We start from the raw sequence: 24369 nt of genomic DNA, 5'->3' as shown, positions 1-24369 counted from the left end.
GATGACCGACGGTCGCAACAAGCCTAATGACTATCGATGATACAGCTTCAAATACGGAAGGTATAGCCACTCGTGTATGATTTAAAATATGCCTACCATGCATAAGTATGCTCCTAATTTCAAGAGCTTACTTGAGCAAACCTATTTCGCATAACTTCCATAGGACTTTGCTGGTTTTATTGTGCGAATGCAAGCAGATTTTACAACATGCTCACTTGAGTGACATTCCCAGTTTTTCTAATTAGCCCACCAGTTTGCCCAGTCAATCTCAAGGTTATCCAGACCCTTCTGGTTCTTCATTCTGCATGCCCCCTCCCCCTCCCCCCCCAGTTGACCTGGACCCCTCAACCTGTCCTCTAAGCCTTAAAAGATCTGCAGTCTTGCTCCTCCTCGTCAGGAGCAGCAGTAAAGTTACGTAGCTAAAAAGCCTTTGCATGCTGCAGCCTTTGGTTTTAAAATACGGAGATAGGCGCATAATAGTTGGCTTCACCCCGGAATGCCCATGCCCTGCCCCTTATTTTTTGCTCATGGAAGCACATATATGCACAGAAATCACTGATTTTAAAATCCACATGGCTTACACGCGGCCCATATACTCGTGTATATGGGCATTTTCACACGAGCAATGCTTTTAAAATTGACCCCATAGAGAGAGCTGCCTGCTAGAATATACGTATACTACCGTCTAGCGCAAGTCTTTCTAACCTATCCTGAGATCCCCACAGCCAGATGGGTTTTCAGGATATCACAATGAATATACATGAGACAAAATGTGCATACACTGGAAACCCAGTATATTCACATTTACCTCATCCATGTTCATTGTAGATATCCTGAAAACCCATCTGGCTGTGGGGTGTCCAGGATAGTTTGGAAAGCCCTGATCCAACAAATGGACCTACCGCTCATATTCTAGGCTGAATACATTATATTTCTTCCCCAAAGTGTTGTTAACTTAAGGTTGAACTCATCCCTTCCTTTCCCTTACCTTCCAACTCCTCCCTTTCTTCCAACCCTCCATCTCATCTTCCAGCCTCCCCTTCCACCCCCTTCCACCCCCCTCACTTTCCCTCCTTCCCTTTCTCCCCCTCACTTTCCAATCCCCCATCTCGTCCTCCATGTCCTTCCGCTTTTGCTCTCTCATCTTCCGATGCCCCCCATCTTCCATCCTTCCCTTCTCTCCCTCGCCTTCAAACCTTCCCTCACCTTCCATAATTCCTCTCCTCCCTTCCAAACTTCTCCCCTGCCTCTCCATCTTTCTATTTCTCTCCCCATTTTCTAACCTGGGACCCACAGTCCTTTGGATTTTCAGGATATATGCAATGAATATGCATGAGAGAAATTAGCATATACTGGATTTTTAATGCATGCATGTTCATAGTGGGTTATCCTGAAAACCTAATGGGTTATGAGGTCCCCAGGACAGGTTTGGGAAGCCCTGATGTAACCTTTTTTCTGAAGTCTGAATTGGAGATGGGGGTTCACTCTTGGTTACTGCAGAGCCCTGGTGGTTCTTCTGATGGGGGGGTGGGGGGGGGGGGGGGGGAGAGTTATTCAAAGCCCTTAGGAGCAGGGAAAGATTTAGGCATAGGCAACATAGGAACATGCTTAGGCCGTCAAATACTGGTTTCCCAAAAACTGGGACTACCCCAGTGTTCTTTAATTTCCACAGGAAAATACCCCTACCGTAATCCTTTACCTATGGGTGCCATAATTTAAAATCTGATGTGACTTAAGAATTGGGATATCCAGGGGTGGTTCTATAATGAGGCAGGGTGAGGTGGGCCGCTTCAGGCAGCAAAATTTTGGAATGGCAAAAGTGCCCTCCAAAATGCTCAGTGGCCACCTCCCCATGCCTCCTGATACTTATTTAGCTAAACATCGGCGGAATTCCAACCCCCTGCCAGTGAATGAAATAGAAGACCCTATGTGTATCCAGAAGCCGTCCCTCTGGTCCAGCGCAGCAGCACATCTGCTAAAGTATCTAGCCTGAAGGAGCTATGGTTTCACTCCACAGCCTACAGTTGTGCTGCACTATGAGAAATTGCATAAGTGTTTCCCCTTTCCCTCCTGCAGCAACAGCCAGTGCCTCGAGTCCCCTTCTTCAGACTTCCGCCCACGGCGCGCAAACAAAGGCCGCCAGCACCTCTCCTCCCTCCCGCGGCGTGCAATTAAAGTCCGCTGGCACCTCTCCTCCCTGCAGCGGCACGAAAAAAAGGCCCATTCGGGCCATCAGTATCTCCCCCTCTCGCTCACCACAAAAAAAAGGAAGGCCTCCTGCCACAGTGAATAAAAAAGGCCCAGCGGAGCTGTTGACACCTCCTGTGCTGTCCACAATGTATAAGGAAAGGCCCAGAAAGGCATCATCTTAAGCAGAGGCTCCAGTCTAAGAGTGGTAGTGAGAGAGAGGGAGAGAGCACCAGTGAGTGAGAGACAGCTTGTGTGTGTGTATGAGAAGGAAAATCTGAGACAGCTTGTTTGTGTGAGAGGGAGAGAGTGCCAGTGAGTGAGAGCTTGTGTGTGATAGAGAGAGATTTGTGTATGTGTGTATGTGTATGTATGTGTATGTGTCTGAGAGAGAGAATAAGAGATATACGAGTGCTCATGGGCGCTAGAGACTGAGAGAGCTCCAGTAAGTGAGAGACAGCTTGTATGTGTTTGGGTGTTTGTGAGAGGGAGATTGTGAGGCACCTTGTGTGTGTGAGAGAGGGAGAGAATTCCAGTGAGTAAGAGAAAGCTTGCGTGTGAGTGAGGAGAGAGAGCACCAGTGAGTGAGAGTGTCTGCCAGTGAGTAAGAGAAAGCTTGTATGTGAGAGAAACAGGGTGAGAGAGCCTGTGCGTATGAAAGTGAGGGAGAGAGAGAGCCAGTGAATGTAAGAGAGCCTATGTATGAGAGAGGGAGAGAGAGCCTGTGTGTGAGAGAACCTTTGCTGTGAGTGTGAGAGAGTATGTGCATGAGAATGAACATGTGTGAGAGAGAACAAACGAACGTGTATGTAAGCGAGTGTGTGTATATAGAGAGAGAGGAGATAAAAGTATGCACCCTCTCTCTCCCAAACTAGTCCATGACATTCTCAGGGTGAATGGAAATCAAAAGTTCCCATGCATGGAGAACATAGGATAATTTTTAGCCTTGTTTTAAATATTGGATTTTACTTGATTTAGCTGCTGTTTTGAAATATTTTATTGGTGTTTGGTAAATTCAAATAAATGTTTATATGAGTTAATTATTGAATGTTATTTGTTTCGATTCCTGTTTTGAAAATTTATTCTTATTAGTATGGGTTTCCTATTATGATGTTTTTTATATTTCATGATTTTATTTATTTTGTGAGAAATGCGATATTTCTGTTTTTCCATTCTTGAACAATATACACTGTCTGAAGTTTGCAATTTCCAACTGCACGTTTCTTTTTATATTTTATGATCACTTTTTTCTGTCTGTTCTGCATGTGTGACTGAGGTGAGGTATTTTACTAGCATATAGTTTCTATGTAGGGATTTATGGAAGCCTGTTTTGTTCTGCTTTTCTAATAGGTGGTGTATTGGTGTTTAGGATCTGGAGTAATATTTGCAGTGTTGCCTTTCTTAGGTAGGGTTTTTACTGTTTGAATGCTGGCAGTTAGTGCTGTTTTGATTCAGGAGGGTTTATTATATTATAATTCAATTAACTCATGGCTTTCTGAGGACCAAAGGCCCCACACCCAATTATACATTACAATGATGTAATGTAATGTAATGATGTAATGTAATGCATTCCAAGTGTGTTTTTTGCTTTTTGCAGGGTTTTTGGCTGACACATAACAATGCATGTAAAAATAATATATATGTTGTTTTGATATCTTTACCTCAGAAGACTGTATTTTGAATGTCCTTTTTCATGTAAAATGTGTTATTATAAAATGCAGAATTTGTAATTGTGGGTGGTGAAGGGCATGGGGGGAGGGAACAAGGCTGTACAGGGCCTAGTCTGGCCTTATGCCCTTGCAACGGGCTTGGAAGTGTGCGCCACACACAGACCCCCCCCCCACCATTCACCCATCTCCCACTTCTCCAGGGGGAAAGTGCTGGGGAAGGTGGGAGGCAGGTCTTAGGGTTCCTGGGCGTATGGCGGGTTGCCAGCTTCCTAGAAACATCACTCTGCCACTCCCCTGGGAACTCTGACCCCCTTCTTTCCCCTTCTGCAACATTTCAAATCACTCAAAGGGCCAGACTGCTTAGAGTCTCCACGCTTGATGATTTGACTTGTGCCACTCCCTGGTGGAGTGAGGTCAGGTGGGGCTGGGGGAGCGCCATCTCATCCCTCGCCTCAGGCAGCAGATTCTCTTGAGCCGCCCTGGGGATTGTAACGCCTTAACCGCGACAGTTTTGTTCTATGGAAACCGACCTGATTTGATACTTGTATTGAGAAGGTCGGTATATAAAAATCCTAAATAAATAAACAAATAAATAAATAAAAATGCTTCTCACTCCAAATTGTTCTTTCAAACCAATGAAAATCTGCTGATGCAAAATAGAAGATAGACCGAATTGACAAAAAAAAAGTTTCTTCTTCAGAATTCTAGCCAAGTACAAAAAACAAACATAAATTCAAATGCCTGGGATCCCTTTAGCCTCCCTTGCCTCTAAGGTTTTCTGTTGCTCCTACAGACTTTCCCCTTTACCCGCAATCTTTAAAGCTTGTCTGGATTATTCTCTTTTCCTTTAGTTGGACTGGACATTTTCTGAGGGTTGCTAATGCAACAATCTCAGTGGATGAACATTCAAGATGCTTTTTCCTAAGTCACTGAACTAGGAGACCCTTTTTTCTTTTCCAGTTGGAGCAGGAAGACTCCCTCTCCCAATTCCTCTCAGCAAGCAAGCTAGTCTCATGCGCTCTCTCTTTCTCCTCTTCAGCTTCCTGACAACTCTAGTTTTATTCACATATAATATTGCAAACGCTTCCCTTCTGGGCTGGCGTACCCAGGGGTTGTTATATGTGCATAGTTTCCATTACAGCAAGCTGCATCTCTGCGAGTTCTTGATTAGGCCTGAGCTAGGGTTGCCAACTTTTAACTGTCAAATTTCTAAACATATGGAGATGCTGTTTAATATCTTCACTGATGTTGTTTTACATATGTGGCTTTTTATTGCCACTCTTCACCAGTAGAAAAGCACAGAAGCATAGACTATCATAGCAAATAAGGACCAATCTAGTGTGCCCAGTTTCTGCTGCATTGCCATAAACCCCAGCTGATCTCTGACTTTCTGTTACACGTGCCATCCACGGCAGACCCACGGCACAGCCCCCTCACCTTTCTACAGCGACTCCAGCTTCTGGTTCCTCCTCGCTGGCGGCGGTGGGCTATCAGCTCCATCCTTGGGCCTCCCCTGGTGCCTCCGGCTCTGCTACAGTCCCCGGTGTACCCAGTCCTGTAACCATTTCTCGTCGGGCCTCTCCGCATGGGCCGAGACACTGCTACTCGCGCCTTGCCCCTCCCTAGGCGCGCGCGCGCACCATTGATCCTTAAGTAGGGTCCATGGCGGGAACCTAGCCGCGGCCCCAGATGATGACGTCAACTTAGCTACAGTATTTAACCTCAGGCTCCGCTCCCTAGCATTGCCTTTGCAACAGGTCTCCTCGTTGGTCGAGTACTCGTTGCCTCCTAGAGATTCGTCTCATCCCTGCGTTCCTGTTTCTCGTTGTTCCTGGTTCCTGTCTCCTGGTTCCTACCTTGCTTCATACCTCAGATTGACTATACGGACTTTGACTTTGCTTTGCCTGACTTTGCCATTGATCCTCTCCAAGCCTGGACCTCTGCTTCACCTGACTATGCTATGGCCTATCTCGAGACCCAGACCCTTTCTTCGCCTGACTACGATACTGCCTATCTCCAGACCCAGACCTCTGCTTCGCCTGACTGTGCTACTGCCTATCTCCAGACCCAGACCTCTGCTTCTCCTGACTATGCTACTTCCTATCTCCAGATCCAGACCTCTGCTTCTCCTGACTACGCTACTGCCTATTTCCAGACCCAGACCTCTGCTTCGTCCGACTACACTATTGCCTATCTCCAGACCCAGACGTCCGCTTTGCCTGTTTACGTTTTTGACTATCTCCGTGTTTAGACCTCTGCCTTGCCTGACTACGCTTTTGACCATCTCTGTGATCAGACCTCAGCCTTGCTTGCCATTGCCTCCAGATTGCCGCCAGCCCTGACTCAAGCCTGCCCTTGGACACCTGTTCAGCTTGCTCCCTGGACGTGGTTTCTTCAGGCTTTGGCCTGCTTTTGCTCGAGCGCCCTCTGTCTGCCTCTGTTCCATTGGCACCTGAGTTTCCAGGACATTAGCGAGTCCAGAATAAGACTGTACCATCTCTCACCTGCTGTCTCTGGGCTGAACCAACTCTTATTTCGACTACACACAGAGGCCCACCTAAGTCCTGCCAGCCCTGGCACCCAAAGGATCATCCCACGGGGAACGAGGGCTGGTATAGGTGAAGCTCCAGCAGCCTCTGTCTATCAGCCCACTCTGCTTGCTGACGCTGGGGACCCGTAGGTCCTTACCTACGGGTTGTGTCAACCCCACCTCGGCCCAAGGGTCCACCTCCGATACAACACTTTCCCTTCACTTTTATCTTCACAATTTCACAATTATCTTCTGTACCTGTCCTGTGCTTTCTTGAACTATATTGTTTTTGCCTCTTTCACCCCCACTAAGAGCTTGTTCCATGCATCCACCACCCTTTCAGTGAAGAAATATCTTCTGATTTTACTCCTGAGTCTACTGCTTAGCTAAGCTTTAACCCTTATTCTTCCTCTAGTGCAAAGTTAGGATCTTCTCCATCATGGCCAAAATCACTCAGAAGTCGCAGAAATAATTTTTATTTATGAGACCTATGGTATTGCTGTTGAATGCTCAGTTTTTCTTGAAATTTACTTGTAAATGATATGTTAAATGCAAGGAGGTTTCCTATATTATTTATATGAGCCATCCCAACTAACCATTTTTGAGTGATAAAATTGTTCAGCAGGATCAAATTGTTCCCTTGAATCCATATATGGGTGTATTATGTCATATAACACTCTACACACAATCTGGTAAAGCAAAACTTATCTTACTAAATGTTGTAAATATATGGTATGAAATCAGCAAAGAGAAACAATATCATAATGAATATCAATACAAACACACAATATAGTAGGCATTACGTAGATTAATCAAGTAAATAAGACTGAAATCATAAGAATAAGGAAAAGGTATTATACAAAGAATACTCTCCTCATAGGTTTCTCCCTGCTATGGAATTGTGTATTCTCGAAAATGGAAGATTGTACTATGCCGGGAACTCCACATAGTTCTCTTGTTCGTGGCTCATTCAACAACTCCTGTTGCAAACAGCTTTATATATCTTTAGTCCAGTGACTGCAAGTTAGGTGTTTCAATTTGCACTTTAACCAAAGGTTTACAACCAGCTTGTTAGGAAGATATTTCAGTACTAGTCTTTGATCTTCCAGTGTTTAAGAGACACCAGATGTCTTTTGAGGTTATCTTAACTCATTATCAGCCCATTGGTGTCAGGGAATCTCAGGAATGAAGGGGGAAATAAGATGGTTATAGTGTGATTACAATCCTTGTACTTAAATCATCAATCATTGGGTCCCGTTCTGATCCATAGCTCTCTTTGTGTCACAAAGTCTTCTGGAATCTAGCTAAGCTGCCTAAAATTATCTTCTGACAATCCATTCCTGTAGTAACTTCTTGAGTTACAAAATGTGCTCACATATAATTATCAATGCTGCCTAGTCATGATTTCCTGCAGACATATTTCTTTTTGGGTTGTGGTATTGTTATCTCCTTTTTTGATGAACTAGAAATGTTAGTTACTTTAGGTGATTATATGATCTGCTTTGTATTTTTCTTTGATGTTATTTCTATATTGCAATTTATTTCATCTCAAGTTATCTTGAAGTTTTATATTTTGAAAATTGAATTAAAAAAAAGAAAAACACATGAGGCAAGCATAGGGTCATAATAGGGATTGTTGAGCTTAGTAGTAGGTGTGGATTAGCAGACTAGATAGGCCATATGGTCCTTTTCTGCCATATTTTTATGAGCTCTAGTTCTAGAATTCTTTTTACTCCAAAAAGGTTTTCTTTTACTGGTCCAGTAGTCAAATTATTGTTTTGAAAAGTGTTTTAGGCCTATGATTAAATCGTGGCCTGAAGTCTTTGTGAGTGAAAATAAATGTATACAACACATTGACTATAGAGTACCTACAAAAGCGCATACTCTATGGTATGCAACCAACTAGGTTACATAAAATAAAACCAGCTGCTGGGGAGTCTAAAACTTTCATTGGTTACTGGGGTTCATTGGAAAATGGTTGAGCAGATGTGTAGTGGACTGAATTCAGAGGTCTTTCTTTACTGGACAAGGAAATTTTCCCTTCTGTGGTTGAACTGACAACTGCCACTCCCAAGTGAAATGGCTTCTTCATGCTAATACCAGTTCTATTATCAACACTTCTATCTCAGGCAAAACCAAACCCTGGACAAAGAGTTCAGTCCACACTTTGGATTGGTGGAGCCAATAATGCCTGATTAAACACAGACTTTAGGGTATCTTCAACAAGCTCAATTGTTTCTACAGTAAACATCGGCAGACACTAGCAAAACCAAAATCTTTAGCAGCAGCATATAAGATTCCTCCACACAGGGAATCCATTTCTAGCAAAAAGCCAGAACAATTCATCTAAATGTAGCAAGCTACTATAAACCAAGTTCCAGCCCCCATGAGATTATCATATGTTGAAGCCTTACAATGTGGACCGAGTTGTACCTGGATCTGAGTGACGTGTTTTGGATCTGCCAAAAAGGATTTTTTAACCCTCTAGAGCAGCAAGTACTTCTCAACCGGGTTGTGTCTCCAAACACCAGCAGGTATGTTGTGTCTCCCGGTGTCCCACTGCCCCTTTGCACTTTTCTTCTCCCTTTTTCCAGCCCCCATGGCCCAATTGGAAGCCTCCTTTCTTCCTACCCCCTTTGCCCAATGGGAAGCCTCCTTCATTCTGCCTGCCAGTGGGAGTAGGAAGATGGGAGGAAGCCTTTGATTGGCTGGTGAGGCAGGCATCACATAGCCCGGGGGTGGGGTGGGAGGAATGGCAGTGTTGAATCCTAACGAAGCAAGGCCGCCATGGGAGCCCATCCCCATGGCGGCGAAAAGGAAAACCCAACCCCAACCGAGGCCACCTCGGGAACCCATCCCCGTGGCGGCGAAAAAAGAAGGCCCACTGGAATAAAGACACGGTGGAACTGGAGCCCATCCCTGCAGTGAAGGAAGAAGAGATTTTTGGAGAGTTTGTGTGTGGGTGTGAATGAGTGCCTGGGTGAGAGCTTGTGTGTCTGTGTGTGAATGGGTGCCTGGTGAGAGCTTGTGTCTGAGGGTGTGAATGGGTGCCTAAGTGAGAGCTTGTGACTGTGGGTGTGAATGACTGCATGGGTGAGAGCTTGTGGCTTGTGGGTGTGATGGGTGAGAGCTTGTGTGTGTTGGGTGCCTGGGGTGAGAGCTTGTGTGTGTGGGTGTGAATGGGTGCCAGGGTGAGAGTTGGTATGAATGGATGCTTGGGTGAGAGCTTGTATGTGTGGGTGTGAATGAAGCCTGGGTGAGAGCTTGTGGGTGTGAATCGGTGCCTGGGTGAGCTCTGGTGTGAATGGGTGCGAGAGCATTGTGTGTGATTGAGAGCTTGTATATAAGAGAGCATGAGTGTGACTGAGAGAGAGACTGGTCAGGGAGGTGATGTGTTTCTGTGTGTGTGAGAGAGAGGACTGGTCAGGTAGATGACTAGTGTGTGTATGAGAGAGAGACTGGTCAGGAAGATGACTGGTGTGAGAGAGACTGAGACTGGTCATGGGGTCTAATTGGGTGTTGTGTGTGAGTGACTGGTTGTGGGCGCTAAGGAAGAGGACTGTGAGGACAGAGCGTTCAGCAGCTCTTGCTGCTTCTGGTGAGTGCTATCGGCCTGGAAGGGAAAGGAGTAGGAGAGTTGCTGGAGAGGGTAAGTAAAGGTAGCTTTTAAAATTTATTTTTCTTAATTGACTGCCATTTTAATTATAAGAACATAAGAACATGCCATACTGGGTCAGAGCAAGGGTCCATCAAGCCCAGCATCCTGTTTCCAACAGTGGCCAATCCAGGCCATAAGAACCTGGCAAGTACCCCAAAAACTAAGTCTATTCCATGTTACAGTTGCTAGTAATAGCGGTGGTTATTATGTAAGTCAACTTATTTAATAGCAGGTAATAGACTTCTCCAAGAACTTATCCAATCCTTTCTTAAACACAGCTATACTAACTGCACTAACCACATCTTCTGGCAACAAATTCCAGAGTTTAATTGGGTATTATGCAATGTCTGCTGTTTTGAAATATTTTATTGATATTTGGACATGTTTTAATAATTTTTATGAGTTTTTAATTGTTGGATATTATTCTGTTCAGCAGCTGTTTTGTAACATTTTTAGTATAGCTTTACAATTAGTTCTGTGTGGGGTTCTATAGCAGCTTGGCTTATTCTGTTTTCCCAATAGGAAATGTATTAGTGTTTAGGGCCTGGTTTAATAGTTGTATTTCTTAGATAGGATTGTTACTGTTTGAGTGTGTTCCATAATACAGGAGAAACTTTGTGTGGGTTAGTTTGTGTGCATTATTGCAAATCCTGTAGGTGCTATATTTCTCTTTCCGTTTCTCCAGGTTCGCATTGCATGCAGAGTGGCTTTTTTGGTTTTCCATTCCAGTTTCTGTCTCCATATTTATAATTTGTGGTTTTTTCTGTACTTGGTGAAGGTCAGTTCGGGTGTGTGACCGAGGTAAGGTAATTTACTAGCATGTAGGCATTTGTATCAATCTTATTTGTTGTGTTTTCTCAATAGGATATGCATTTAGTGGTAAATTACTGTCTTTTCATAAGGAAGGCTATTGTGCCTGGTTAGTAAAGGGAGTTTGTTTGCTTACACTGAGATGTCATCAGAACCAGAATATCTTTTTTGTATGGCGAGTTGTACAGGGTAATGCCCAAATCTGCTCTGCACTCATTGCTGGGGGTTGAGGGATTCCTGTGGATGCAGAGTGCATGTTTACATTTAGCCCCATGATGGTCACATGTTCAGTGTTTCACGCATGTGAGAACCATCTGTCAGGTGTGTCCCGGCCAAAAAAAGGTTGAGAACCTCTGCTCTAGAGACTGCAAACCACCACAGCCAAGATGAAAGGATATAAAAATATGTCAAAACCCCTTTGTGCTCTCATGTGACTGACAGATATTCCATCACTCACAGTATTAATTTGGGAAAAAGGCTGTAGTGTTTAACCTGCTCAGAGAACAGCACTAGACAGCCAGCAGAGAAGGAAGATAAAAGAATGCCGGGAGACCATTTAAGGTAGAAAAAGCATAATTTGGTTGGTTCTGTCTGTGTGTGAGGAGTTGGAGCCAGGAAGAGAAGAGTGTATCTGGTAACTGCAATCAGTTCTTCTCCTGAGGAACTAATTATCAAGAGGGAGAGACAGAAGTCTGCGCTCTGAGGAAATAGGGAGAGAGACAGCTATTCTTTCTTAGCTGAGGTATGAGTAAAATCCCAACAAGGGACAGAAGAGCCAGGAGCTGAAAGACTGAGAGTCTTCTTTTCCAGAGACATCCAGGCCCAGGAGCACATGGCTGGATCACCCTCCTGAGTTAAGTAATCTAAACTTTGCACAAAGAATATCTTAGCAGAGGAGAGACAAAATTTATTTCCTTGCCTTTTGTCACAAATTCAGTATCTCATCTTAACTGCTTCAGCCTTTCAGCTGAGGTCAAGCATAAACCCTTGCCACAGCCACATGAGAGAGGGTAGGGAAAGAGAAGCTGATGGACTGGGGTCTTTATGTAAGAGACTGAAACTAGGCCCGCTTTCTGTTTAGTACCAAGTAAACCATTTGGGTAGCTCCTCAGGAGAGAGAGACCTTCCACACACTGCAGTGCTCATCTGTTTGGTTTATCTTCTAACCAGCTCCACCATCAAGGGGACTTCTTCATTTTCTTGATTTTTTTCCCAAACAATTTTGTGTTAGGGACAAGGTGCCCTTTACAAACTAGTGGCATTGGGATGGATCTGTTGTCCTCCCCCCCCCCTTTTTTTTGAGTACTCAGGGATAAGACAATTTTTGAAAGTTGTGCACTTCACTGATTTCCCCCCTCCCCAATCTTTCTTTATTAGTGTTCCTTATTTTTTTTTCCATCCATATGAGTATGTTGGTTGCCGTGGCTAACAGATCATGCTCAATGTTATTTTTGCATTTCTTGATTTAAAATAAGAAAACTGCAAGTTTATATTATACTTCACTACTGTAAGTTTCCCATTTAATGTTCTGGTTGGATTTACTGTCTACATACATAATACTAGTAAAAGGGTTAATTACTGTTTTATTCTAGTGTGATGATTTTTTTCTGGTCTGTGGTGCCACAAGTGAGAGTTGTTTGGGAAGGGCACAGAATTGTGGTGTCGGGGTGACCGGGACCCTGTCTCATCCCCCTCTCAGGCTATGAACCTGAAGATAAATCATATTAGTAAATATAATTTCTCATGTGGTACTCCCCATCCAAAGCATAGGGGTAATTCATAATCCAGATCAAGGAATGGGCTGAACTGTCCCTGCTTTCACTCCCACTGCACCAGTGGACTTGTAGTCCTACGTGTTTTTTTTTTTTTTTTTTCTTTTACAGAAATTAGATCTATGCATCCATCCATACATACATACAATGAGGCAAAATCAGAACTGACTGTTTGTTCCTGTTAACATTGAATCAGTCCTGTCACCCCAATCCCTAGTTCCCTGCTGCCAATCGAAATCCACTTTGCTGTTCTCCACCCTCCTCATCTGTTCTTGCCCACTAGAACTGGAAGCTGTTTAGATTTTGTTTTCTCTTAGCAGACCCAGATTGGGCCTCCTGCAGCCTGGGAATCTTTATCTGCTTGAGCTGCTCTGGCATCCACCGCAACATCCTGTCCATCAGCAAGGTGAAGTCCCTCAAGATGGATCACTGGGATGAGACACAGGTGCAGGTGAGGCTGAGCGCAGCCCTGTGGCAGGGGTGGGAAGGTGAAGAGACGTGAAGCCTTGAGCTGGCAGAGTGCATGGCCAAGAAAATAGCTCACTGATGCCTTTGTCTATCTTGCTTTGCAGTTCATGGCACAACATGGGAATGCGGAGGCGAAGGCCACCTACGAGGCGCATGTACCCGTGTACTACTATCAACCAACGCACCTGGACTGCCAGTAAGAAAGTGCCATCATTATATGTCTTTTAAGGGGCAGGGAGGGAGATGGGCCCCATGATGAAGGACCCTCTCGCTGAAGGATCAAAATGTGGTTTTCCCTGTATGTACCAGGATCAGTCCAGACTCCTGGTTTTGCCTTCCTTCTAGCAGATGGAGACAGAGAAAGCTTTGACTGACTCTGCCCTATATCCTGAGGTGCCACCTGCAGTCCGTCAGTATGTCTCCAGCAGATGGTGGAGGGTCAAAATCTTGCAGTCTGTGTTAGTTTAGTTTGAGAGGAAAAACAAAAAAGTTGAGGTAGTAACTTTAGGGTTAGTCTAGGTTATTCAGGACTGGCTCTTTAAAAAATAAATAAATAAATGTAAGAAGCCGGTTTTTACTGCCTCCCAGGGGATTGCCAGGTCCTGAGGGGACCATCCCCCTGGTTCTTGAGGCCACCGGAGTTGGGGAGGTTGAGGACCCTGCATCCACTCCTGGCTCGGGTGATACCGGGGAGCCCGGCTCACTCACCCATGTACGGCACAGGACCCGCGGAGCAACTGGAAAAAAAAAAGTTTTTGAAGGCAAGTGGCCGAGAAGGCAGTGCACAGTCGGCCTCTGTTTTTACCTCCATGGGGAGGAGAGACCTTTCGCCGCTGGTGGTTCAGGTTTCTATCTCTCTCTTTCTCTCGCCAAATTGATGATGCTGGGGGGAGAGCATGTCAGATGGAGCTGCGAAGGCCGTGATTCGGCATGGATAAGCATCAGGAGGAGCCAACACCCGAGGTCTCCCTCTCCAGACCTGTTTCCGCTTACTGCGGGAATGGACGCTATTTTGCGCAGTTTTCGCACAGCAACACGGCTTGCAGAGGCAGGGAGGGTTGGATCCCCCTCCCTTGTCCTGTAGGAGGCAGCCTCCGGGGGGGGGGGGGGGGCGGCAGCTGCTGACAGGAGCAGCAGGCAACGGGGAGGATGGCGTTGAGAAGGCCTCAGACTCCTCCTCATCCTCTTTCTCCTCGGATTTTATTCTACTTCTGCATAAAGCCTATAAAACAAAAAAGCACATAAAAGACGCCTGGGAGGTAGATCCACGGCGCTTCCTGGTACCAATGTTTCCAAACGTTCAAGACCCCTGGAGCAGGGTTCAGGTCCCCTTAGGTGCGGCACATCTCATTCCACAAGCTGACGCTACCTCAGAGGAGTCCAATCCGGAGGACCAGGGACCCCGAGACAAACCCCTGCTAGAAGCGGATGTCGGGGATGAACAGGACTTCAATTTTACCTCCTGGCCTCCCTTCACAGTACTCTTCCTATGCTGATGTGTTCTCTAAGAAGGCTGCGGACACTCTCCCTCCGCATCGAGTGTATGATTGCGCTATTAATCTACCCAACTCCGAGCCTCCTTGAGGAAGGATTTACCCTCTATCACTTGAAACTCAGGCCATGTCTGACTACATCCACGAGAATCTGGCCAAGGGGTTTATTTGACCCTCCAAATCTCCCGCTGGTGCGGGATTCATTTTGTAGGGAAAAAAGATGGATCACTCCGCCCTTGCATTGATTACCAGGGTTTAAAACAATTCACCCTGAAAGACCTCTATCCTCTTCCTTTAATCTCTGAACTTTTTGACCGGCTTCAGGGAGTGAAGATTTTCTCCAAATTGGATCTCAGGGGAGCTTACAATTTGGTTTGTATCCACAAAGGAAATGAATGGAAGACAGCTTTTAACACCCGAGACGGCCACTTTGAATATCTTGTGATGCCGTTTGGCCTATAGCAATGCCCCAGCTGTGTTCCAAAATGTAATGCATGAGGTCTTCAGGGATGTTATATCAATGTATTGTGGTGTATCTTGACGACGTTCTGGCGTTCTCTAAGGACCTTCAGAGCCACCGTCTTGATGTCTCTCACGTCCTCCAGCGCCTTCGAGACAACCAACTCTATGCCAAACTTGAAAAATGTTCTTTCGAGCAGGAAACCATCCCCTTCTTTGGCTACATAGTCCTCCAGTCAGGTGTTCAGAATGGATCCTCAAAAGTTGAAAAGCATCAGAGATTGGCTGCAGGCCTATGGGCCTTCACTCCTTACAAAGATTCCTTGGCTTTGCCAATTACTACCACTCTTTGCTACAGAAAGTGGCCCACACAGCCAAAAGATTCTTTGACGCTCGTCACCCGTGAAGCTCCTCAGTTTAATCCAGGAGGAAAGTGTGGCTCAGTACTCACTTCATCCATCTTAAACTCCCTTCTTCCCACTTCGCTCCTAGGTACATCGGTCCCTTTCACGGTGATCCGCCGTTTGGGTCCAGTCACTTACAAACTGCGGCTCCCAACCACTCTTAAAATCCACAATGCTTTTCAATCATCCTTGCTAAAACCTCTGGTACTGTCTGGATTCTCCAAGAAGGCTCCGGACTCCCAACCTGTCTCCTTCGAAGTGGATGTAATCTACCAGGTTCAAGACATTCTTGATATACGTAAGCGAGGAAAGAAATGTCTTGGGAGGGCTTCGGCCCAGAAGAAAATAGCTGGGAGCCTGCCATCAATATCCTGGATAAGGAGCTCATCAACAATTCCATGCTACTCATCCTTCAAAACCCAAACCCCTGGGGGGGGGGGGGGTACGGACGACTGTTATTAGTGATGTGCAATCATTTTTGCCGAATTGGAAAATTTCAAAGAAATAGTCCAATTCGGCATGGGTCGGAGGACCCGAATCCCGAGACAGATTTTCTTCGTATGTCGGGGAAAATTCATTGTTCGGGTTAGCGCGCGGGGGAGGGGGGGGGAAGGGGCAAATTTATTTAAAAAAAAACAAACCCAAGCCTACCCCCAACCCTTCAAATTTAGTATTTACAACCCCCCCACCCTCCCGACTCCCCCAAAAACTTGCCTGAAGTCACTGATGGTCCAGCGGGGGTCCCGGGAGCGATCTCCCACTCTCGGGCCGTCAGCTGCCAGTAAACAAAATGGCGCCGTGGCCCTTTGCCCTTACCATGTGACGGGCTACCAGTGCCATTGGTCGACCTCTGTCACATGGAAGGAGTAATGGATGGCCCGTGCCAAGATGGCGCTGTTTTTTTTTTTTTGGCCCACGCTCCGACTCCGTGCCCTCCTATGCGCGGCACTATCCCTTCTCTATTTAAGGACCATTGGCGGGAATCTCTGGACTGTCCCCGACTGATGACATCATCACCTTGGGATACTTAAGCACCTCCTTTGGCCTATGCAAACTGACTTGGCAGCGAGTTCCTTTGCCTCACTGGTGCTTGTTCCTGCGTCTCCGGACCCATGGTTCCTGCATTGGATCTCTACCTGCTATCTGGACTCTGGCTTGGGTACCCGCTCCTCAGGGGCCTGCTTGTGCTTTCCTCGGGAGACCTGGTCTCCAGACTTCCCCGCTTCTCGGGGTAGCTCCTGCGCTCCTCACCAGAAATTACACCTCTACGCTTCCCCGCTCCTCGGGGCAGCCTCTACCTTGCTACAACCAGAAACTTTGACTCTACGCTAACCCGCTTCTCGGGTCAGCCCCTACGTCATTCCATCAGAGACTTTGAATCTTCACTTCCCTGCTCCTCGGGGCAGTCTTCACTCATTACACCAGTGGTTCGCTCTACGCTCCCTGCTCCTCGGGGCAGCCTCTACGTCATCACCTGAGACTCTATTGCTGCGCTGTCCCACCCCTCGGGACAGTCTCTGCACTTTCCTCGTCAGAAATCCTGTCTCCGCGCTCCCCCGCTCCTCGGGGTCTGCCCAGCGCACCTCTGCCTGGGAGCTTCTCTTCTGGTACATTGTACACTCAGCCCTGCCTAGTATTATGACTCCTTCAGACTGTGTCTCAACATCCTGCTCCTCAGGGTGCCTCACAGTATTTCCTAGTGCAGGTACCTGCACATGGCAGTGACGCAGGACATCCTCTCTTCTCCAACTACAGTCATGTCCCTGCTACAGCTGACCTCACCTCCTGACGGTGTGGACTTGTGGGGCCCCCTCCAACTCAAGTAGCATCAACATCCACCTTGGGCCAAGAGTCCACGAAACCCACGAATCATAACAATATGGAAAAATGGTTTAGTAAATCTAAACAAATGCGGGAATATTTAGCCGCGTAATCTGATATTCATGCACAGTTTGTGTGGGTACATTTTGTTTGCTAATTGGCTTGTTTTGTGTAGTTAGGTGCCCATCAAAAAATGTACCCTGGGAAGTCCAATAAAAATATAGTGTTCGCTGCTGACACTGTTCTAGCGCAACATAAACATATATATTTTTTAACTTTATCACCAAATTTTTATCACGTCTGTCTTGAGATTGTTTCAGGGGAGCGGGTTTATTAAAGGGTTACCAGAAGATTCCATGTCACCAGGAATAGGGTGAGCCAGTCCTTATTTTGCTGCATTGCATGCTGGAAGCAGTGCATCTCTCCATTCTAGATGACACGGAGTCCTTCTGATAATCCTAATTGGGGAGGCAGTGTCAGATAGGCAGCTTACTGCTCCATTGTTAAAAAAAAAAAAAAAGAAAGAAAACTAGTAGACCATATGCTTGGCCACTTACTAGAGAGAATGTGGAGAAACAGGTTGCCATGCTGCATGTTTGACAGACTTGTCCTAGATCAGGACTTCCCAAACTTGTCCTTTTGATTCCACAGCTTGTCAGGTTTTCAAGCTATCTACAAGGAAGATGCATGAGATCAATTTGCCTACTTTGGAGACCCAAGATGTGCAAATTAATCATTTGCATATTCATTGTGAGTATCCTGAAAACCGCACTTGCTGTGGAATTGTCAGCAGGCCTGGATTTAGCCATAGGTAACTTAGGAATTTGCCCAGGGTACCAAATTCTGATGGTGCCAAACACCCAGGCCAAAATGGAGTGTAACTGTGGCAACGAAGAGCCTGCTCCAACAATCCACTTCAAAGGGGAGGGGGAGCAATCTGGGATTTTGGGGTGTGGTGGAGGGAAAAGGAACTTCCCCCACTTTCCGATCTCTAGGGTCTCCCACCCCCCACTCTCCACCCCTGTCTATTGGTACAAAACTCTTAAATCCAGCTCTAGTAGTCAGGTCTGGGTTAGGAAGCCCTGACCTAGAATAAATGCTTCTGGTTTGTGATAGAAATAAGAATTAAGGAGATTCAGAACATGTTTAGTGCCAGTAGGGTCATTGGCTATGTCCCTGGCTCTACCACTGTAGCACATTTGCCATTTACGAGAAAAAGGTGCTACATTCAATAGGTGCTTTTTTTTTTTATTTTGGAAGAAAATGTCTGCTTTTCAGAGAAGCTAATGTCCAGCAGAGCTGAGCAAACTTTGTAGTGTGCATTTCCTGCAAGATGGGGCAAGCCAGATTCCTTTCCATGCCCTTTCCCCCAAAATTTCTGCATACGCTGAAAACCCTGACCTGCCACTTTCCTTCCCCCTCTCCGTTAGGGAAACACAGATGTAAAATAGCCATAACACACACATTGCCACTGCTGTCTCCGGCATCTGTATAAAACCTTAGGGTGAAGGGGAATTTCTGCTTCCTCTGAGGATAACATCTTCAGCTTCAACTGTTTCTGTTTTTGCCTGCTCTGTTTCCCTTGCATTTTTATTTCACTCTCTCCATCTGGTTCTCACCTGTCAGCAAAGAATCTCAAGGGCCACTTGTGGGGTGTCAGCGGCACCACATGAATTCCTGTGTTTTATATGCTCCTCCTCCTCCTCGTGTTCCTGTCAGTATTCTGCGATGGGGAAGGTCATTTTCAAAGCCATTTCTGTGGAAATGGCCTTTTAGAAAATTGCTTGCCTGATGCTGATAAACGTTCACATGAAAGGCATATATGTGAGTAACTTTACCCACAGTGGAGCCGATGCAATACAGTGCATTCAGCCTAGTGCCCAGCTTGCCGTGCAGTTGGACGTGTGTTTTGGATGTGCTAGAATAACTCCCGATGCAATAATGGGATTAGTGCATCCAAAATTAGTGCATCTTCATCTACCTAGTTCCATTGCCCTTGTTTTATTATAACTTTGCCTCTTCTTCTATGTTAAGGTTAATGTTATAACCCCTTGTTCCATGTAAACCGATATGATATGATCTGTATCATGAATGTCGGTATAAAAAAAAATACTAAATAAAAATGCGAATCCAACCAGCGTGAAACTAACAGTGCTCATCACAGGTAAATGCCATGTAGATGAGGCTATTAGCTATTACCCTGATGCAAAAAATCACTTTGCGCCCAACGCACATGTTTTAACAAGCAAAACTTAATGCCAGCCCTGGAGCTGGCGTTAAGTCTTCACCCGCTCCAAGCTGCTATAAAAAAGCCAAATATACTGCTTCCTCAGCATTCGGGCAAGAAAATCCCAGCGAGTGGGTTATGCACCTCTGCCAGCAGATGGAGACGGAGCAAAAGCTGATGTCACGGCTATATAGTCCTGCCCTGACATCAGCCCACCAGTATTCTCTGTCTCCAACAGATAGTGGACATGCATTTCCCTTCGGGGGATTGCCTATGAGTAAAAAAAGAAAAGAAGAAGAAAAGATGAAAGAAGTAGGAAAGGAGATATCAGAAAGATGAGATGTCTATATAGCACTGCTTGCCTCCTGAGGTGATACCATGCGGTCCCTCCCTCAGTAGAGCCTTGAGTGGCATGGACCTAGATTTGAATCAGCGGTAGCAGGCTGAGATAGGCTCGGCTGTGAAGGCTTTATCCCTCCCTTCTCGTAGGTGGACCCGTTACTGCTCTCAGCCAGAGAGGGCTGAGCTCAGGTAAAAGTTTTTACCTTTTTTTTTTTTTTTTTTTAAACAGCGAAAAGGAAGAAAGGAGGAGGAGGATCTGCTTCCTTGGCGTTCAGCTGTCCCGCTCACGTCTCTGGGGATTTCTATGAGGTGAGGAGATAGTGCAAGGACAGTGGGCTGAGCAGCTGTTTGGCTAGACCCCGCTCCCAGGCTTCTCCTGTTTTGGCGCAGGATAGGCTGCGGGGTAGTTTTGTGCGGTTTTGCTGCAGGCCGTCAGCACGCATCTGCATATCTGTTTGTGCGTTCATCCTCATCTGTGCGTCCAGTTTGGGCATTCTTCCTTCTGAGCGCACATCTTGGGCGTCTAGCTTAGGTGTCGCTATTGGGTATCCAGTTTGGGCATCCAGACTTACCAAGCTGCCCTTCAAAGGCTTTTGTTTGGCAGTGAATTGGAAAAAATGGCAAATAAATGGGGAGAAACCCAATCCCTCAATTGCCAGAAGACAAGAAACCTTTTGCCCGGTCTTTATGAGTGACTGGCTGCTCTCGAGGACTACCGACATTTTAGGCCTTATAGATGAGGTTCTTACCAGATGTCCCATCCCTTCCACAGTCTCAGTCCTTTCACCTTCGAGGACCTTGAAAGGATGTGGGCTCCGGAGATGAAGGCCCTTGGTCTTCCCAGTGAAGTTTTGTGGGCTCACCTGTTGGTGCAGGAAATAGGTGATTGTCTATCCCATTTTTATCACTGATGAGTCCAGATTAATTTGGATCAGTGGGTTCTCAAAATGATTTGGGATGGATATAATCTAGAATTTCTTTGCATTCCTCCGGTTGCCTTCATGGTCTCTCCATACAATTCCCCCTGCTAAATCTGAAAACGGTGGATTCCCGTTCCCGAATTGCAGCGAAATACGGGCCGTTATTCCATTTATTTTGTTGTGCCCAAGAAGGAAGAGTCATTTTCAGCCTATACTGGATTTCAAGGGCATCAACTGACATATATAAGTCATGCATGTCAAGATGGAAATAATGCGCTCTGTCATAATGGCTGTTCAAGCAGGGGAGTACCTTATTCTCTGGATCAGACAGAGGTGTATTTGCATATTCCCATCCGACAGGAACATCAGTGGTTCCTTTGATTTGCTATCCTGAATCATCGACTAGCCACAGTACCCAGGACCTTTTCTAAGGTCATGGTGGTGGTAGTGATGGCCCTTCGCAAGGAGAGCATTCTAGTTCACCCCTATCTGGATGACTGATTGATTAAAACCAAGACAGTGGAAGAGAGTCTTCGTGCTTCCCGCAGGGTGGTTTGCTTATTAAAGGAACTAGACTGAGTGGTGAATCTGGCCAAGAGCAATTTGCAGATGTCTCAGACCCTGGAGTATCGTGGGGTTTGATTCGATACAAGGCAAGGCAGAGTATTTCTGCTGGAGTCTTGGATCCATATGATGATGCTGCAAGTTCAATCCCTTCGGAACTCTGATCATCCGACCGTGTGGTCTTATCTACAGGTGCTAGGGTTGATGGCTGCCACTTTAGAAGTGGTTCCTTAGGCAAGGGCACATATGTGCCCTCTTCAAGGTGCATTGCTCTCCCAATGGAGTCCGCAGTTGCAGAACTATGCAATGAGGCTGCTCCTTCTTATAGAAGTGATATCCCAATTGGACTGGTGGTTACACGTGGATCATCTCAGGAAGGGAATTTCCCTAACAATGCTGGATTTGTTGGTACTCAGGACAAATGCGAACCTCCAGGGCTGGGCGGCTCACTGTCAGGTGTTGGTGGTACAAGGGCACTAGAATGCAGCAGAGTGGCAGTGGAACATCAACAGATTGGAGGCACAAGTGGTTTGGTTGGCATGCCTGCAGTTCACTGAGAGGCTAGAGGCTCGGGCGGTCTGGATAATGTCTGACAATGTGATGACGGTGGCTTACATCAGTCATCAGGGTTGAAACAAGAGTCAACAGGCTTCAGAGGAGATAGATTCTCTCATAGTGTGGGTGGAGCAGCATCTCCTAAGCATATCTGCCTCTCACATTGCCGGAAAGGACAATATCAGAGTTGATTTCCTCAGCAGGAAAAACTTGAACCCAGGAGAATGGGAGCTGGTGGATGAGGCCTTTCAGATCCAGGTGAACCACTGGGGCCTACCGGATTTAGGCCTGTTGGCGACCTTCAACAATGCAAAAGTTCCACGCTTCTACAGTCGCAGGTGGTAGCCAAAAGCGATGGGTATCAACACTCTTGTTCAGGAGTGGTCAAGTGGTGCCCATCTCTGCCCTGGCCTCTGATAGGCATGCTGGTCTAGAAGATTGCAAATCAAATCAACACCATCCTTTTAGTGGCTCCGGATTGGGCTCAATGGCCGTGGTACATCGATCTCCAGAGACTTCTGGTAGGCAGTTACCTCTGGCTACTGTTTTGGATGGATCTGTTATGTCAGGAGCCCATTCTGCACAAGGATCCAGGTCGATTCTGTATTATGGTTTGGCCATTCAAAGGACTCGGTTGTTGAAGTGGGGTTTTTTGCCTGTGGTAATTTCCACTCTTCTTTGGGCCTGGAAATGTTCTACTTCTCTAGCCTATATTAGAGTTTGGAGGGTCTTTGAGGCCTGCTATTCTGAGTGAGGTACTCAGCCACTCAAGGTGGATATTCCTTTGATTTTGGAATTTTTATAGGATGACTTGCTTAAGTATTTGGCCCTTAACACCTTGAAGGTTCAAGTTGCAGCCCTGGCTTATTATAGGGGGAGAGTCAATGGAGGACCTTTTGTCTTCCCATTCCGGACATGTCCCATTTCTTGCAGGGAGTTAAGCATCTTTACCCTCTGTTGCAGCTTCCGATGCCTCTGTGGGACCTCAACTTGGTCCTCGAGTTCTTGGTTGGTCTGACTTTTCGACCGCTGCATACTCTTTCCTTGTGGCTGCTTACCTTGAAGACAGTTTTTTCAGGTACTAATGCTGTTCAGCTTCAGGCTCTTTCCTTCCCTGAGCCTTTTCTCCATATGACTTCAGATCCAGTTCACCTTAAGACTGGGCCCTCCTTTTTTCCCAAAGTGGTTTTGAAGTTTCATTTGAATCAGTCCATTTCTCATTTGAATCAGTCCCTGTCTTGTACAGGGACAGAGATGAAGTGGAGTACCATCTTTTGCATTCCTTGGATATCAAGCAACATTTACTGCAGTACTTAGAGATGACCAAAGCTGTTCAGAAGTCTGATCACCTGTTTGTGCTCCATGGTGGAGGTAAGCAGTAAGCACTGGTGTTGCAGGCAATGATCGCCCACTGGGTCAAGGAAGTCATTATGGCATCCTATGTGACTTCAGAGATTGCCATACCAAAACAGATTAGACCACATTCCACGAGGGCTCAAGTAGTATCGTGGGCGGAATTGTGTTTTGTTGTCTGCTGAAATTTGCCAAGTGGCGACATAATCATCTTTGCACACCTTCTTCCAAGCATTACTGCTTGGATGTTAGGGCTAGGGAGGTCGCCACGTTTGCACGGGCGGTATTGACTGTTCTGCTGGCTTCTCCCACCCTTTTTGAGATTAGTTTTGTTATATCCCACTCATTGGGATTGACCTGCCTGAATGCTGAGGAAGGAGAAATTACTACTTTCCTGATAATTTTCTTTCTTCTAGTAAGGGCAGGTCAATCCCAGACCAGCCCTCAACTGCCAATGTGTAAATTTGTGGTTCGCCTTCTTTGGGAGAGCTATGCAGAGTATGATTTCTGCACTTCATGGAATACTGGTAAGTGGCTTCTCTAGCCCTTAGTTTGCTAGATATGTTCCTTCATTTGGCTGAGCTCAGTGTTCCTGTCAGTTGAGAAAATGAATGGTTGGCTGCTGATAATAATGTTCAAGTATAATCAGGTTTGTCCACAGTTTGACTTTTCCAGAGAATACTGGCGGGCTGATGACGGGGCGGATCTATATAGCCGTGACATCAGCTTTTGCTCCGTCTCCATCTGCTGGCAAAGGTGCAAAATCTACTCGTTGGGATTGACCTGCCCTTACTAGAAGAAAGGAAATTATCAGGTAAGTAGTAATTTCTCCTTTTCTGTGTTAGTATTGTCCTGATACTATGTAGGAGGAACCATAGGAAGTAGCATGAAAAAAAAAATTCTTGACAGCCTTCAGGTTAGGAATATAGACACTCAATGTATGTGTGTCTGTTTCCTAACCCATGGCTGTGTGCTCGTTAATTGAGCGTCCGTTTTCCTAATCGGCTCACAGTCACATCTCTGGGTGCCCAATGCCATGGACGTGCTAGGGACGCACAATTTATCCTTGTTAGCACAGCAGCTCATTTGCCTATTGCATTAGGCACCCAGGAGAGAGGGATGTGCGTGCCTTAAAA

At 46.0% G+C, this 24369-nt stretch overlaps 1 protein-coding gene across 3 annotated transcripts in view; it reads left to right on the top strand.

Moving 5' to 3' along the window:
- The window catches only part of LOC115084802 (arf-GAP with dual PH domain-containing protein 1-like), a 66839-nt gene that overhangs the window by 8518 nt on the left and 33952 nt on the right, over window positions 1–24369 (top strand). For 2 of the 3 annotated variants that reach the window (XM_029590106.1, XM_029590104.1), the window contains exons 2-3: window positions 12945–13078; window positions 13200–13291. In XM_029590106.1, coding sequence (XP_029445966.1) covers window positions 12945–13078; window positions 13200–13291 — 226 coding nt within the window. The remainder of the gene's footprint in view (window positions 1–12944; window positions 13079–13199; window positions 13292–24369) is intronic. The other variant, XM_029590105.1, reaches the window with a different exon arrangement.

This window comes from Rhinatrema bivittatum, chromosome 2, assembly GCF_901001135.1.
Source record: "Rhinatrema bivittatum chromosome 2, aRhiBiv1.1, whole genome shotgun sequence".
In the NCBI taxonomy this organism is placed as follows: domain Eukaryota; kingdom Metazoa; phylum Chordata; class Amphibia; order Gymnophiona; family Rhinatrematidae; genus Rhinatrema; species Rhinatrema bivittatum.
The sequence above is the reverse complement of the archived record's forward strand: the minus strand, read 5'-3'. Positions and strand labels throughout refer to the sequence as shown.